The sequence below is a fragment of the Benincasa hispida genome, chromosome 4 (genome assembly GCF_027475165.1).
Source record: "Benincasa hispida cultivar pf3 chromosome 4, pf3_genome.v1.1, whole genome shotgun sequence".
Taxonomy (NCBI): Eukaryota; Viridiplantae; Streptophyta; class Magnoliopsida; order Cucurbitales; family Cucurbitaceae; genus Benincasa; species Benincasa hispida.
Window position 1 is genome coordinate 5,762,620 of NC_143481.1, and position 18,921 is coordinate 5,781,540.

Genomic DNA, 18,921 nt, shown 5'->3' on the forward strand with positions numbered 1-18,921 from the left:
TATTAAAGTTTTCCCTCTCTTTTAGGCTAACTATAGAGCACTTTTAGTATTAATAATTAAGTGTATAACAACATCTTTAAAAAACTGCAAATATAGCAAAATCTATTAGTAATAGACTTGAATTAGCGATGTAGTCTATCATTGATAGACATCGAAAGATAGATCTAAATTTGTCTGTATCTACAAATAGATCTAAATTTTTCTACATCTACAAATTTCTTTTGTATTATGTTATATCTGTTAATACGTTTGGATCCATTCTCTTTATGTTTGCAATTGTCTTTTTTTTATTTAGTATAAATGCATGTTAATTGAGCGCGACACTTTTCACTCATTGATTTGAGGATTCAAATAAGTTTTTTTTGAAAATATTTAAAATTCAAAAAAAAATCTTCTCATTAAAAATTTCAAAATGTCATACGAAAAAGAGGAAAAAAAAAATATATGCATCACTAAAAAACAAGCTCTCGAGGATGCACTATCTATTGCTTTCCTTGGTTTAGTCTAATTCATTTGTTGTTGTATAGGTGACCTTCTACCATTTGTTGGTACATCATTTTGCGGTCCCATAATATTCAAACGAAACCATGCATGAAAATATATTTTCTGTGTATGAAGCTAATCATTACAAATCCTTTTTTTTTTTTAAAAAAAAAATGTTAAATCCTATTTAATTTAGTCCACATATATCATTAATCCTTTTAAATTCACACTAATTTAATCTATACACTCACTCACACCCCTAAATTACCAAATGTTATTAACCGATTAACCATCAACTTCACCATCATATTTTATATACTATCTTGACTCTGTTGTCTAACATTTCAAATCACTTGACGTGATCGTTTCATGATATTGAAGTTTTGCACCTTTATTTTAGACTTATTTTGTTTAGAGTTTAGGAGGGATGTCATATAAACCATTATAAATCTTACTTGCACATCATCTATATATCATGTATTATGTTGTTCATCAAGATAATATGACTGTTTATTTCTATAGACGTAGTTAACACATTTTTGTCGGTTTATTTCTCTTGATACCTTAACTTATTATCACACATTTTATTTTAGTCTTTCATTTTTTTTTTTTGTCATTTATATATCATTTAACGAAAAAAATTCAATCCATTTTGACATCCAAACTCAACCTGACCAACAAAACTTCAAATATCCGCTGCAAATATATCATCCAACTAAGAGACAGCAAAATAAACGAAAACAACATATCTAAAGCTTTTAGAATACGAAAATTTATGAATTAAAATAAGATTTAAAATGAAAGGAGAAAGGGACATTGATAAACCACATGAATTAACAGTGGAGTAAAATGGGAGGGGTAAAAGTGAAAAGTGAGAAGGTGAACAGTAAATGGGATTGTCGCGTTGCTTTCTGTGTGAGTGTGTGTGTGTGTTTGGGTTTGGTACAGAAGAGAGAGAGAGAGAAGGGAAGAGGTTAATTCTGAAACCTCTGCAACAGCACGCTTGCCCCAAGCAATGTCTTTACCTTTCTGTGATGCAATCGATGGCTTTTATTTGTCTTTCTTTCCACGTCTTTGCTTTGGTACTTGTTTTTCCCTAAACCCATTTTTTCTCTCTTTCTTTTGCTCCACACAGCTCCTTCAAACTTCTTCAACCAATCCCCAATCCTATTTCCCAATAACCAACCAAACCCTAAGCCCCCTTCTCTCTTCCCTCCCTTTTTAACTCTATACGGGTTCAAATGTCTTAAATCAGTTATCTGGGATTTCAAATAATCAATTACAAAGTTTCGTTAGCACATTTGAATCTTGATTTATAATGATATTTATATTACTTATGATTTTGATCGTAGGATTTAGAAGAATACGTTATATGAACTCTTCCTCTTTTGTTCAAAGTGATCTTTTCTCTCTAATAATAAACATATTCTGTTAGTTGACTTAACTAACACATTTTTAGTAAATCATGTAAATCTCTATGATAATTTCTTTACTCTTTACGTTTTTATTTCGAAATTGACAAATAAATAATACAAAAAATGTAAAATATAGAGAATTGATACACAGATTTACGTGGTTTATTGACAATGTGTTATCTATGTTTATGAGGTAGAGGGAACAATTTTATTAGAACATAATGTATGCCTCTAGGGCCAAACAACAACTTCAAGGCATTCTAATAGTTTTTATGTGTTTCTTTGATTGTCAATTTCTTAAACCACTCAAAATGAACTAGCGTTTTTTATTTTATGGGTTTGTTTGATGGCTTTTGCATGTATTTAACATATTTCTAAACTTTGTGAAGGTCTATAAAATATGATGGTTCAAGCCATTAAAAATCAAAATCTGATTCGACTCACACACGTCCTATATCTCCTGCAATTTTGTTGCCAACAAGCATCTTGGTCCTTTCAGAATGATTTGTCTCATCCAAAAGGTTACCCAATATATAATTGTTTTTTTCTTCTTTTTAAGGAGCCCAAGGTAGGATTGTTTTAAGTCAAACATGCCTAATCGTTGAGCCTATGATTCGATTATTGACGAAAAAGGTGAACATTATTAGTACAGATAGAAACTATAATCTATTTAAGTATTTTTTTAACCAATATTTGCGACCTTTCTAAATTCCTCTAAGATGTAATTCGATATTTTATTAAAAATAAAATAAAATAAAATCGGTTCGTTGAACTCTGTTTTCCCCCCTATAAGTCTACAACTTTGAAAATCATTTTGAAATTTTAGGTAAAATTTTAGAACTCTTCTATTATTATAAGTTTGGTTTTTTTTTGAATAAAGTGTCTAAATAATTTCTTAACTTTAAAAGTTTTAAATAAAATTTTGAACTTTGAGGGGGGAGGTATGTATTTAATTGTTATACGTTAAAAAATATATATAATAAGTTTTTATAACTTTGATTTACTTATTTATTTATTTTGAGAATTACTTTTTAGTTGTTATTAATTATTAATGATTGTTATAAGAAGATTCATAATTTAGATTAACTCCATTGAATTAGCTTTTAACTTTCACTCTTACAATGTTCAAATCAATGATAATTAATCCAAATTATAATAATAACAGCCAATAATTAAGTCGAATATGATAGATCATCGTCATGATAATGACTCATCGATGCTTGTTATATTGTTTTTGCTATTTTTTTGTGATCATTTTAGAAAATGTTTGAAATATTTTAACTCGATTTTGATAAATTTACATTAACTTTGATTTTTATTTTATTCATTTTTCTATAAGGATAACATTTGTTTTGGGCTTTATTCGACTTGGGAAAATTAGGCTCAAGTGTATTTCATTCGTTACTTTAAGATGGGGCCCATTATCGACGTCAGGCTATTTTCAATGGGCCTGTTTTTACAATGCCTAATAGCATCCATCACGTGCCTCGTTTTTCATGATGTTTTCTTTTTTTTACCCAAAATAAGTAGATTCAATAAGACATGAAAGCTCAACCATTCAAACATTTTCAAAAAATAAAAAGCAGTGGTTTTTAAATATACCAAAATGAGTCAATTTATTAATAAATATATTAAAATATTACTATTTATTAGTTCCAGTCTATAGTGTCACTAATAAATAATTACATTTTTTTTTATATTTAAAAATATTTTTAGTGATTTTACTATTTAAAAAAATTACCGTTATTTAAGAATAATTTAATAGACTGTCCCAAAAGTTGGGTTCAAGCAATATTTGATCTAATTTCTCAAAATTAGATTTTATAACATTTTTTCAAATTAATATTTCATTCATGTTGAGGAAAGTACATAGGAAACAAGTAAATGAAAGGGAGAAAGCATGAGGAAGCAAGAGGAAGAATTCGTGTGTGAGAACTGAAAAACAGAAGAAAACATGAGAAGACATGGTTATTAGCATAATTGATTTAAATCTATATTGAATTGTTCATGCAAAATTGTCAAGAATATATATGTACCGGATTCTATTGAAAGATTGATGATGGCTATAAAGTGACTTTGTCTTCCTCAATTCAAACTCCGAATGTCCTGGGATTTCTCTCTAGATTGGATTAAGAAATACCGAATGCTTATTGTTTTAGTATGTTGGGACCATAGTCCTAACGTCTATTTATATACTATACTAGGGTTCCCATTAAACCCTAATTAACTAGTTCATACTCAATTAGGAATCTAGGTCTTAATAAATTAGATCACATAATATGTCCAATCTAATAAAATAATCCAATGTGATAAATTATTAGTTCACATACATAACTCATACTTTAATTAAACGTATTAGTATTTAAATGCGTCTAACAATGGTGACTCAAGTAAACAATTAGAAATTTTTTGTTTTGAAAAATTGGTCAAATTTTATTTTACCAAATTTCTGGATCATCCATACAACAATCAATCATTTAACACCACCCATTCTAATCTAGAGATGACAGAAGAAATTTTTCCTCTAAAAAAAATGCAAGAACGAGCTTATATATATATATATATATATATTGTTGTGAACTTGAGGAACACAACGGGAACACGGATACCAATAAAATATATTATTAAAATAAATATAATATAATACAATAAAAAATGAATAAATATTAAAATAAATTAAACATAATATGTAAATAAACATAATAAAATAAATTAGCAAAATATAAAATAAGAATTTTCTCTAAATTCTCCATTTTCTTCAATTTTCATAGAATTTGCCCAATGTGTGTTTCTTCCAAAACCCACCAAATGTCATTATTTATAAGCAATTTGGTAAATAGGAGATGAATTACATGAACACTAATAATGTGTAATGTTGAAACACATGGACAACACTTTGGGAAATGGAGACATGACATATGGTCAATGAACACTAAGCATGAGCATCTAATCGGCATCTATTATCATAATATTTATAATACTTCTTTTTAGATTGACATTATATATATAAAATATGTCTCGTTAAAATCCTACTAGGAAAAAAAGGGAAAAAAACCTAGAGAAGGGAAAAGAGTATATATTTCGTATAATTTATACTTCTAAAATGTATATTTACTCTGCCTCATGGAAACATCACTTAGGATCTCTGAGTCGCCACATTCAAATGTCCTGCACCAATTTTTCAAAGATTGCGATAGGTACTACCTTTGTAAATAAGTGTGCTAGGTTATCTTTCAAACAAATTTATTGTATAGTGATATCGTCATTTTCTTCAAGATCATAAGTGTAGAAAAACTTTGGTAAAATAGGTTTTATTCTATCTGCTTTAGTACATCTTCTTTTGATTTGGGATATACATGGTATATTGTCTTCGTATAATATTGTTAGAAGTTTTTTATTAGAAGACAAACTATATGTTTTAGGAATGTGTCGAGTCATTGATCTTAGCCATATACATTCTTGACTAGCCTCATGAATTGCAAGAATTTCAGCACGATTTGAAGAAGTAGCTATTATGATTTGTGTCTGACCACCATGATACAACAATTCCTCCACACGTGAGTAGATAACTTGTTTAAGATCTAGCTTTGTGTGGATGAGATAAATATCCAGAATCTGCATAACCAACTAAATCAAATTTTGATTTATTTGAATAAAATAAATTCATATAAATCGTTCAGATAATGGAGTATATGCTTAACTTCATTCCAATGTCTTTTTGTGGAAAAAGAACTATATCTAGTTAATAAATTTACTGAAAATGCAATATTTGGCCTTGTATTATTAGCAAGATACATAAGTGCACCAATTGCACTTCAGGACCAAGTAGTTCTTCATTGTCATCTCGAGGTCAAAATATATCTTTTTTCACATCTAGTGAATAAATTTTCATTGAAATGTTCAATGGATGTGCTTTGCCATATAGAACCTCTTCAAAAAAAAAAAAAAAAAAAAAAAAATTGTATAATTCGACTAATAAACAAATATCTCATATGCTAAATGTTCAATTTGTAAACCAAGGCAAAATTTTGTTTTTCCGAAATCTTTCATCTCAAATTCTTTCCTAAGATATTCCATTGCCTTTAAAAGCTCCTCAAGAGTCTCAATTATATTTAAGTCATCAACATATACAGTTATAATAGCAAATTTTGGTTGTGATTTCTTTATAAAAACAAATAGACATATGCGATTGTTTTGATATCATTCATTCGAAAAAATATCCACTCAGGCGATTGTGCAACATTCGTTCTGATTGTTTCAATCCATATAATGATCTTTGTAATTTTATTGAATACAATTTCCAGGTTTGATTTATATGTTTTAGATACCTTAAATCCTTCTGGGATTCTCTTATAGATATCATTATCAAGAGATCTATATAAATATGTTGTGACTACATCCATAAGATGCATGTCCAGATTTTCGTTGACATTCAGACCAATTAAATATCTTAATGTAATTGCATCCACTATCGGATAATACGTCTCCTCATAATCAATACTAGGTCTTTGTGAGAAACCTTATGCAACTAGTGCTTTATATCTTGTGACCACATTATTTTAATTTCTTTTTCTCACAAATATCCATTTGTATCTCACAACTTTGACATCTTCTGATGTTCAGATTACTGGTCAAAAAACCCAATGTTTTGAAAGTGAGTTTAATTCTACTTCGATTGCTTCTTTCCACTGAAGTTAATCTTTTCTATGTCGACATTCTCAACAGTTTTTGGTTCAAAATTCTCATTTTCAGATATAATATCAAGAGCAATATTATATGCAAAAATGTTTTCAATAATTACATGAGTTTGGTTCCATCTTTTTCCTCTCACAACATAGTTTATTGAAATCTCGTTATCATCTTTATGTATTTTACCTTCCTCACTAGTCATGTCAAAGATTTCTTCATGGGTATTTACATCCTCAACCAAGCCTTTTTTACTATTAATTCTTTTTCTTTTTTTATGTTTTTTATCTTTGGAACCCACTAGTTTATCATGCTTTTTACGTGTTCCAGACTCATTAATGACAACTTGCTGCATTGGGATATCGATTTTCGGTGGAATATTTGCAGCTGGTATATGTGATTTAGTTATTTTCATTGCATCTATAAATGCATCTGGTAACTGATTTGCTATATTTTGCAAATGAATTATCTTCTGAACTTCAAGTTTACATTAATCTGTATAGGGATCTAAATAAGACAATAACAATGCATTCCATATAATTTATTTTTCCAACTTCTTAATTTCTCTCCCTAATATTAGAAAAACTGTCTCATTAAAATGACAAACAACAAATCATACAGTAAATACATCACCCATTGGGGGTTCAAGATATTTAATAATTGATGGGGAATCATATCCAATATATATTCCTAACCTCCTTTGAGGACCCATCTTAGTACGTTGTGGTGGAGTAATCGAAACATATACTGCATATTAAAAAATTCTCAAATGGAAAATATTTGGCTCATGACCTAAGTTAATTGTAATGGTGAGTACTTATGATAAGATAAGTAGGAAGCTTAGCTCTCAGTAATGGTCTAGAAATTAACTGCAAACGTTTTATGAATGATTATGCTAAACCATTTTGTGTATGAGCATGAGCTACAAGATGTTCAACATTTATCCCACTTGAAATATAATAATTATCAAAAGTTTGGGATGTAAATTCACTAGCATTATCACAACGAATGGTCTTAATTGTGTAATCAGGAAATTGTGCTCGTAACTTAATTATTTGATTAAGTAATCTTGCAAATGCAAGATTTCGCTTTGATAATAAGTACACGTGTGACCATTTGTTGGATGCGTCTATTAATACCATAAAATATCTAAATGGTCCACTTGGTGGGTTAATAGGTCCACATATATCACTATAAATTTATTTTAAAAATGCAGGTGATTCAGTCCCCACTTTAACTGGTGATGGTTTAATGATTAATTTGCTTTGAGAGTAAGCATCACATGATAATTTATTAGATTGAAGAATCTTCTAGCTCTTCAGTGAGTGTCCATTTAAATTTTTCAGTAATTCTTCTCATCATTATAGATCCTGGATGACCCAATTGGTCATGCCAAATTGTAAATATGTATGGACTTATGAACTTCAGGTTCATTGTTGCATATGTTTCAATTACTTGTATATGAGCATAATATAATCCAGAAGATAAAACATGCAAATCTTGTATACGTTTTTCATATGAGACAATAGATATGATATAAAGATATTCCATATTATTCTTTCTATCAGTCTCAATATGATGACCATTGCAACGTATATCTTTAAAACTAAGTAGATTTCTCTTTGATTAACTATAGAACAATACATTGTCAATTGTAAATTTTGTTCCTCTAAGCAAAATAATATTTTTTTTTTCCAAACCCTTCAATTAGGTTAGCAGAACCTGATATTGTATTGACTTCTGCTTCTAGCATTGCCAGTTTGAAAAAATATTTTCTACTTGTAAGTATTGTATGTGTAGTTGCACTGTCTACCAAACATAAATCTTTTTTACTCATTTTTTAGTCACTCAACATATGAAAATGATCAAAGTTTATTCATTAAAAATAAATAATTACAATAAGAAAGACAACATTTGAAATATACAAAGATTAACATCTATTAAGAGAGAGAAAAAAACATGGAGATGAATAAAAAAATAACACTAAGTCTAGATATTTTCAAAGTCAACGGAAACACTTGATGTTCCATCAATTCTGCCATTTCCTCCTTAAGAGATTCAAAGAAATCCGCCACATCCAAATTTTGTCATATGGGATGGGTCATATGTGTCATTATCCTGGTATGCAAAATTTGATTCCACATTTTTCTCTTTTTCCTTCAAGGATGCTTGATAGAGATCAACTAAGTTTTTTGACGTACAACATGTATGTGACCAATGCCCAGTCATTCCGCATCAAAAGCATTTATATTTTATACTTTTTAAACTCTTATATTGTGGAGCTTTTCCTTTGTGATCATCATTTGTTGTGGTTCTTTTCAAATTTGAATGACTAGAACGACCACCACAAAAATAATTATTATTTCTTCCTATATCACGGTCACGACCTCGACCAGCATCATGACCTTGACCTCGGTTATTATTAAGATTCACAGCATTCACTTTAGGGAATGGTGTCGTTCCAATTGGTTAAGGTTCATGATTTTTTTTTTTTTTTAATCGATAACTCGTTATTTTGTTCAGCCATGAGAAACACATGAAATTAGTTTAGAATATAATTTAAAACCTCTCTCGATATTGCTGTTGCAGAAGCATAATCGAGACATGAAACGTAGAAAAGCATAATTGAGACATGAAACGTAGAAAATGTCTTCTCTAATATATCAATATCGGTAATTTTCTCTCTGCATAACAACCGTTTCGAACTGATTTTAAATAATGTGGAGTTGTAATCACTTGCTGATTTGAAATCTTGTAGCCTCAAGTGCATCCACTCATAACGAACTTTAGGAAGAATAACTATTTTTTTTATGATCATACTGTTGGGGTTGATGCCCTAAATCTCATGGGTCCTGTAGTTTGTAATTATAAAATACAAATAATTTATTTATTTAATAAAATATGAGGTATTTTATTTGACATTTAGTAGCATTAACCCACAAAACTAATAAACTAACATCCAAGATTATCTTTTGTAGCTTAAATGTGTATGTAGATACAAGTGGATCATGCTTAAGTAATAACCTAAATGGTCTATAGTAAATGGATAAGACTGAGTACCTTATCCTAGTGACACTATGAATAGAACCCACTTTATAGATGTTGTAATTATTGTAAAGTTCTACAAACGATCTGATCCTGATTATTCATGTAGAGACATGTGAGCGTGGGTGTTCTATACAAAAGAGTTTGCATAAGATCGGACCACGATATGAATAGTCTCATTATATAACGCCGTTAATAATAGAAGCTTACATTTCACCAGGATGACCATAGGTGACATGACCTGAATCCTAAGTGAGTTATGAACTCCTGCCTATAAAGGCGATCCTTTGATTTGCATGAGTGAGAGTGGCAGATCGTTGACTCGATATGCTTACCATTTTGAGAATTCGTCTGATTGGGGAGTTGAGAGCACAACTACACAAGATAAAATTCACTCATTTTTTAATGTTGGGATAAATAGATAAATTGTTACATTAAGGGCTGATTCTAAGGCTTGAACAATGTGGCGCCACACCCTCTTTTGGCCTGAGAAGGATTTGGTCATAGTTATTATATATCAGAGGGATCAATTGTGAAGGGTCATTGCACTGTTAACTGGTTATATCTAATGGACACAGAAATATATTTGTAGTGCGAAAAGTGCAGCTGTCGGTCTTTAGTGGAGTGACCGACAGTTAAGGGATGTTGACTAATTTAACTAAATGAATTTAATTAATTATTCAAGTACCATTGGAACTTCAATCTACATGTCCACAAGGTTCTCTCTGTAACATGTATTTGATACATTATATAAAGTTTATTATGAGAGGAAATAAATATTTGAATATAATTCAAATATTAATTATATGGATTAGATTCATATAATTAAATTTAATATAAATTTGATTTATATTAAATATCATGAATGATTGAGAGTTTTAAAACTATGGATTATATTATATTTGATATAATGTAAGCTATATATATATATAAGTTAGTTATTATATATTATATTTTTTATTTATTAAATTAAATTAAATTAAATTTTAAATTAAAGGGAGGGAGCCTCCCCTTAATACTCGAAATTTTTTTGGGAAGTTTTGACTTCTTCCCTAAAAGATCACAGAAGATCTATGAGATCAACAACTAATGTAGTTTTTTCCAAAAAACACCCAGAACCTCTCTTACAGAAAACTTCCTCTCTTCCAAAATTTCTCTCTCTTTTCCAAGATTAATAGAGCTTACAATTTCTATAGTTCTCAATCCCTAAGGAGAAGCCTACAATTACCTCTTGGTGGCGTCCAAATTGGATTGGATTGTTCTTCAAGGATACGTATAAAATCTAATTCCTTATCCTTCTCTGTTTAATCTAAATAGCATGCTGTAAAATTCTGTAAAATTTGTGTTTCTCTGTATTATAATTATGTGAAATTGAAATTGGGACACGATTCACGCTTCCGCATCGGACCTCACAATCATTCACATAACCTTTCTTTCAAAATTTTCCACAAGATACGGGGATCTTTTATTGTAAGATACTCAATTTTTAATCCCTCGTGGAGATGATGACGAAGGAAAATAATAGTTTTTGCTTTGTTTTGACTGTATGTCGTATTTAGTCTCTCCAAGATTTATAGCATTCAAGTGGATTTCGGCATCAAACACTCATGACAAATAATTATTGTCATTAATATCAAGGCGATAAATTCTAATTTTGTGAGATATGTTATGGTAGTAGTATCATAAAATACTTTATCTATATTAGAAATTTAATAGATATTAAATATGCAAAATAACGTTAAATTTATTAATTATAACGAAGAGAAAAAAATCGATATACCTTTTAAACCTACCTTTAACGGGAAAAACAATAGGTATTCGTATTGATAACGTGTTGTAAACTTGAAAAATACGACGGGAACACGGATACGAATAAAATATAATATAAAAATAAATTAAACATAATATATAAATAAATAAAATAAATTAAATTAATAAAATATAAAATAAGAAATTTATCTAAATTCTCAACTTTCTATAATTTTCATGGAGGTGATTACATGGACAAAGTTAAGACACTTGAACATCATTTAGAAAATCGATACACTAGTTCATCTAATAAGCATCTATTATCATAATACATATAAAAATTTTATTGAAACATAAAAGTCGTGCTTAGGAAAATTACAGTAATCTTCCAATCTTATACATAGATGTATTATATGTGTTGTAAGCATAAGCTAGAGACCAAAAAATTAAAGTGGGTGTAGCCAACATTTTCTAATTTCACCCACATATAAGACTCAAATTAAAGCAGAGAGAGCAGGGCAGGACGAGTTCGCAACTCTTCTTCTCTCTGTAAAACCTCACAATTTTTTTCAAATCCGATGGCCATCAAAACCCCCAATCCGCCGCCGGCAAGCTTCTCCTTCACCGCCCATCTCTTCACTTTCCCCGACGTCGTTTTGGGGATGTTTCCCCTTTTCACCAAAACTACAAGCCCTAATTCAGTTCCCTCTTCAATCGACACTGCTTTTCGAATCTCTTCGCAAATTTTTCTCAGCAGTTCGGCGTCGTTTTTGTCGTCTCTCTGCATCTCGGCAACGACGGCGATTGTCTCCGATATTTTGACGGCGGCGATGCAGCCGCCTCGAAGATAGGCGGAGGAATTGTTGTAAGCTGTGGATTCGATGTAATGAGGGTGGATTTCTTGTTGGGTGTTGTTGAATTTGATGAGGTCTGAACACCGTCCGATGACGAAGAGGAACCTGTCGGCGCCTCTAATTACTCCTCTGTCACCGGTGCGGATGAAATTAGGGCTTGATTTGTTGTTGATTTTACTGTGGAATGTCTTTTTGGTTAGAGATGGATGGCCAAGGTAACCTGAGGGAGGATAATTTATCTTCTTGGTCAGAGCTTTTATTTTTAGAGTACCAATTAAATAAATAGACCTAAAAAATTAGGGTTTTTTTTTTTTTTTTTTTTTTTTTTAATATTATTTTAATTTTCCTTTAAAATAAGCCTATAAACATCATTTATGTATCTAGACTTTTTATCTACTTATTACTGCTATTTAAAAAAAAAAAAAAAAATCTAAGTTTTGGAAAAGAAAGTTTGTACATTTTTTAAAAAGATTTTGACAAAGAATTAAACCATTTTACTTAATTAAAAAAAATGCAAGTCATGCTAAAATATTAAAAGGAAATATATGTAATTTTTAAAAACCAAATAGTTATAAAATCAAGAAAAGAACCTAGGTTTTGGAATAGAAAGTTTGTAATTTTTAAAAAAAAAAGATTTTGATAAAGAATTAAACCATTTTACTTAATTAAAAAAAATGCAAATCATGCTAAAAAAATTAAAAGAATATATTTGTAATTTTTAAAAACCAAATAGTTATAAAATAGACTCTTTTAGGCCCCATTTAGATTTTGGTTTTTGTTTCTGAATATTAAGTTTATAAACATTGCTTCTACTTCCAATTGTTTTCTGAATATTAAGTTTATAGACACTACTTTCATTTCCAATTTTCTTTCTTTGTGATATACTTTTTATCAATAGTTTAAAAAATAAACTATAAAAAACAAAAAGTTACCCAACGAGGTCGTAGCTTTCAAAAACTTGTTTTTATTTTTTAATTTTAGCTAAGAATTCAATCATTATACTTAATAAAAATATACATCATTTTAAGAAATGGAGAGAAAATAATCTTAATTTTCAACCAAGTTTATTATTTTTATAAAACTACATTTCTATATTCTTATTTCTACCGCCATTCTTTTTTAACAAATTTCATTATTTTTATAAAACTACACTTCTCTAAAATATTTGGCCACGTCCTTTTTTTTTTTTTTAAAAAAAAATATTTGAATATAAAATTTACGTGTATATAGATAATCATATATAAAACAAACCACCAAAAATAAAAAACTTCCACTTTATTATTCTTGTTTTGAAAAAAAAAAAAAAAAAAAAAAAAAGGAAAAAAACCGTCCGGTTGAAAGTATTAGTCCTCTTCCTTTAGTTTAAAGAAGAGGAAAAAAAAACCTTGCCAAATCATCTATAACCTATTATGTTTGTAATAAGTATTTTCTTATTACTTGTCTTTCTCTAATCCACCCAATCATCCCATCGTTTGCCAAATCACAAATCATATATATGTATGTATTTTAACGAAGGATTGAAATAAACTACAAAAACATGAATGCAATTCGAGATAGGAAATATTTTGGTGCTTTTTGTGATGTATTTATCCCTATATAGTCTAGGGAATTGTCACGTGATAGTTTTGTATTATAAAATATTTTTTAAATTTTTTTTGGTGAATATAAAATGGGGAGTATGAAATTAGGTGTAGTCTAAATTGTACTTAAATATTACTTTTTAAGATATATCTTCTTTGAGACTTGCCTCTTAGCCTAGAATTTTCTTAATTTCCAAAAAAACAATAATAATAATAACAAAAGGACAAAGGTAAGTTTGATAAATAATGAGAAAAATATCGACATTTCTCATTTGAAGGGTTCTTTTTACTTAAAATATCATTCCAGGGGTAGAGTTAATCTTTTATTATTTTGATAAAAAAAATTATAGGTTTAATTTTAATTCTTACAACTATATCGACTAAATTCTAATATTATTTAAATTAGGATAATATCGAGATTGGTAAAAAGGTAAAGTTTGATTTATCCAAATAAAGAAAATAACCTGAGGCATTACTAGGCGACGAGACCCAAATCTCTCCTTCAACGCCGTCCTCAACCACCTCCCCAGTTTCGCCGTTAACAACCACCACCTTAATCTCCGTACACAATCCATCCCTCAACCTCCCACTAGGCAACAACTTCCGGTAATTCGGCATCGCCGGAAACCACCACCTCCGGCCACCGCTCCACGCCGTCGAAACAAAAGTGCAATTCTCCGCCAAACCATACGACGGAGAAACGCAACCCGGGTCCAACCCAACCGCCTTAAACTCATCCACAAACTCCTCGACCGCCGCCCGGTAAATCGGCTCATTAATCAAGATCAAATTCCTCAAGCTCCGCAAATCCAAACCCTTACTAGAGGGTGTTTCATCCTTCACCCGCTTGAGTACGAGTGGGAGAGTGAAAGACGGCACGGGAGTGCACGTGGCTTTGAAAGCGGTGATGAGGTGGAGCCACCTGATTGGGTTGGTGACGAAAGACATGGGTGAGGTTAGCACACAGGTGGCGCCAGTTATGACGCTTAAAAGAAGGAACATGAGGCCACAGTCGTGGTATTGTGGGAGCCATGAAACGATGACGTCGTTTGGGTTTAAGTTGTAGGCTTTTCTAGCCACACGGACGTTGTGGGCCGCGGCGCCGGCGGTAACCACCACCGGCTTGGGAATTGCGGTGGCGCCTGAGGTGTATTGAATCAGATAAGGCTCCTTTGGATTACAGCCGTAGTAAGAGGAAGAATGATAAAGAATGGGTTGGTGTTTGTCTTGATTGACCTCTGCTTTCTTGTCGGGTTGTTTTAAACTGTCCATTGAAATCCATTGCACGCTCTGCAACAACAAAGCCAGCTTCTCGTCGGTCGGGGACGAGGAGAGGTACCTATATAAACAAAAGGAGAAAAAAAACCAAATTCCTTTTTTTTTATTATTTTTTTTTCATAGTATGAGATTGGATAATATTTTTGTAATAATTTTGATATAGAAGGGTTGTCAAATAATATATATTCTATAACTAGTTGATTCAAAATTTGTAAGTGGTATTTGAGTCCTTCACTTAGTCAATATAGTATATGAGTTTGAGTTATAATAGTCTGTGTTTGGAAGACATATTATTATAATACAAATATAAAATAGTAAATGAGAGATGATAGATAGGAAATACTAAAATCGATAATAAAAAGAGGTATTATTGCAGATAAGTATAGATTATAAATAGTTGTAAAAATCAATGTTATATTTGGAGTCCATTCTATCAACTTTAAGTTGGGATCCAAACACCTCCTTAAATTTAACTCAACATGTATATAGCTCATAAAGTTTGTATTATTGACCTTGAAGTCAAATGTTGGATATGCTCATTCCACATATTGTAAGGAAAAAAAATTAAATTTAGCTATATTTTAATAAAAAAAATATTAAGACAAAGTGAGTTTCTCTTTAAGTAATTTTTGTCGTAAAAAATTCGATTATTCATTCGAGTAAAAAAAGAACATAAAACATAAATTCTTATGAGAAATGGTGGGTTGATGTATTTCGAATTCTTTAATTAATACACTAATAGTGTTTTTTTTTTTTTTTTTTTTTATAGCCAAGCTCGATCAACAGTAATTTAATTGTTTAATTAAAAATAATGAAAATCATGGTAAAAAATAATGAAAAATTGCACATAGTCTTAAATATTAGTTTAAAAAAAAAATTGATAAGAGAGTGTAAAATACATATTTAAATTTGCCATCATTATATAAATACACTAGAAAGAATAAAATTGTAAAATACTAAATATATAATAAGCTATTGACCAAAGCTAAAATAACCCTAATTTAAATAGCATAAAATATTTTAGGTTGATTTCGACTTCGAAATTTAAAGTTTGATTCTCCTGTCCAAAACGTACCGAAAAATGGTATAGATGTAAGATTGGTGAGCTATGGCGGCTCTAGGCTTGGTCTGCGAGAGAGCTCTAGCGAGATGGTGACAATTTTCATTCTCGAGAAAAGGGTCGGGCGGGCTAATTGGGACACTCACTAGGCCAGCTCTTTGACACCCATAAATGAGCTGGACAAGCTCCAGCCCCGCCGAGCATAATACAGCCACCGTGTCGCGCCGCCGCAGCTGCCGGAGCAATTGATCGGAGATGAACTGAACGGAATCGTGAAGTTGCTGGTATGTTAGAAATGAGCCGTCATTCAGGCTTCCGGCGGTGCCGTCTTCTGACCAGATGAACGCCGGCTTCGACCGGAACGCCGGAAGGCTAGCCCAAACCGGGAGATACCGGTCGACCACCGGCTGGTCCGGGAATAAGGGATCAAAATTCTCGTACAACATTATCTGATATTCTCCTTTTTTTTTTCCCTACTTCTTTTCAACTATGCAACTGATTTGCCGCATATTGCCTAATTTATACTAAAAAAAGAAGAGGCTTAGTCAATTACTGATGGGTCATTTTTACTAAATTACAAAAATACCCTTCTCTTCATTGAAAATATTTCTTTCTAAAGTAGTGATATTATTATTTACCCTTCATAGACACTTCTAGCCCATGTATAAAACTTGAAAGTTGAAACAAAAAATTGAGATTCAAACACTGCCAAATCACACCAGCTCAACATTACACAAGCATTTCAAGTCATTATTTCAATCTAAAATTTTTATGGATTTCTGTTCCAAGAATAATTTTGAAATATTTATGATATGTCAAAGTTAATATTAGAAACAGAGATTTAGGGTGTGTTTAGGGTAAGTAGTATCCTAAGACTATAATAATCACCTATTGCGACAGTCAATATTATTTCAAAATTTCTACTTGTATTTACTATTTGCTACAGTTTTTATTATTTTACATTCATCTATTTCTTTTATTATTTACTACAGTATTTACTATTTCATTCTCATATTAAAATAGTTTACACCTCAAACGACACATACTATTATAAATCAAACTAAAATAATCTACACCTCAAACATAAACTATTATAACCCAACTATAATAATCTAGAACTATGATAATTAATTCCTTAGCCCCAAACATCCCTTTATAATATAAATTAACTTATTGTTAATGTGAGTATAACTCAACAATCAAGACATTAGTGACTTTTCTATAAATAAGGGTATTAGAGTGTGGTCTAGGGGTCATGTGTTCAAATTCTAACAATATTACCTTCTCATGATTTAACAATATGCTACGCATAAGAATATTAAAGGGCGAACGAGCTTCAAACATATAATTTATAATAATGCATTTTTTAAAAACTACTTTTGAAAGTTTATTTGGAGTAATTAATTTTGATGATACAAGCATCGAAATGCAAGGAGTAAAGTGGTAAATGAACCATGAATATAATATTAAATGTGTTTTAGAGATGACAAAGAAAAAGGGGTTTAATATTTGCTCCCAAAGCAAGAGTTAGTAGGGAGGTAGTACAAAGGGATATACCATGAGAATATGTGATATTGAAATAAAAGCTGCCACAACGCCAACTATAAACAGACGCCATTGAGAATAGGTAGAGATTAAAGCAAATGCTTAAAAAATTATATGTCCGAAAAGAATCTTCATGTTCTGATAATTACTAAGATCAGATGGCCATTAATTTGCTGAATGGTTGAAGAATAAGGAAATCGATCAGGCTGGGTAATCTCACGACAAATGAAAAATGCCAATATGCTTTTTTTATTATTTCACGTTTTTATATGAAAAATACCCGCCCCCGGACATTATCCCATTTTTGTATAGCCTAACTACGTGTCCAACACAAGTCTTCGACTTGAAATTTTTTATTTTTATTTTTTGACAAAGAATATTATTATTATTATTATGGTACCGTACAATCTATTCTTTGCAAAAGGTAAATTTGGATTAATATTGTTGTTTTTAAAACTATTTAGAAAAATATTTTAGTTTCAAAAGAATTTTGAGAAATATTGTGTGTTTTTTTTTTTTTTAAATTTCAGTATGTTGAGTGTTCAAAATTCGACAAAGGTAAGTCGAGTGTTCAACACTCGACTTTTTCATTCCCTTTCATTATATTATTTTAATATTCGACCTCCTTTTTTCATTTTATTATTTATTATATTCGATCTCTCTTTGTTATTATTTTCGACCATCATTTTCTTAACTCTTAATAATAATATATTACCTTTGATCTTTAACTTAACTTTAAGAAATATCATTAAAAAAATGATATCTCATTCATGTTTTCTTCCATAATTTAAAAATAATAAAATGTAAATTAAAATATTCATATTAGTACAACTATTATCTCATTCATTAAAAAAAATTAAAAAAATCAATGTGTACCACAAGGTAGACGTCGTCGATTTCAAGCTGATTGTCGTCGTCGACTTCAAACTTTAGGTTGCTCTGGTTCCTCTTGATGTTGCTCTGGTACTTCTGCAGATGCTTCATAGTATAAATGTTCATTATACTCTCCACGGCTGCGGCCATGTCCATGCACGTATGAAGACGATGAACCAGCCTCTGAATCATAATATCTTGAACCAAATGCTGGCATCATCATCATCGGACTAACATAATCAGTTTGGCTTAGCGTTTGCATCATAGAGGGCAATTCTTTTACATTGTGGGCAACCTCATCAAGCTCATCTTCTTCTTATCGAACGGGTCCCCTACATTTAGGAACGGGTAGA

General features: G+C 30.5%; 1 protein-coding gene across 1 annotated transcript; it reads right to left on the bottom strand.

Moving 5' to 3' along the window:
- Positions 1-11,698: 11,698 nt before the first annotated feature.
- On the bottom strand, positions 11,699-16,616 carry LOC120075500 (uncharacterized). Its single transcript, XM_039028950.2, has 3 exons — positions 16,166-16,616; positions 14,277-15,151; positions 11,699-12,452 (listed from the first exon to the last, which is right to left on the bottom strand). Exons 1-3 carry the CDS (start codon positions 16,594-16,596, stop codon positions 11,878-11,880), a joined length of 1,881 nt encoding a protein of 626 aa, XP_038884878.1. The 5' UTR covers positions 16,597-16,616; the 3' UTR covers positions 11,699-11,877.
- Positions 16,617-18,921: the final 2,305 nt, after the last annotated feature.

Coding starts and splice junctions, on each gene's coding strand:
- LOC120075500 (XM_039028950.2), bottom strand. CDS start 16,596: ATGTTGTACGAGAATTTTGATCCCTTATTCCCGGACCAGCCGGTGGTC. Junction 15,152..16,165: donor TACATCTATACCATTTTTCG/GTACGTTTTGGA, acceptor TTGTTTATATAG/GTACCTCTCCTCGTCCCCGA. Junction 12,453..14,276: donor GTCGCCTAGTAATGCCTCAG/GTTATTTTCTTT, acceptor ATCCTCCCTCAG/GTTACCTTGGCCATCCATCT.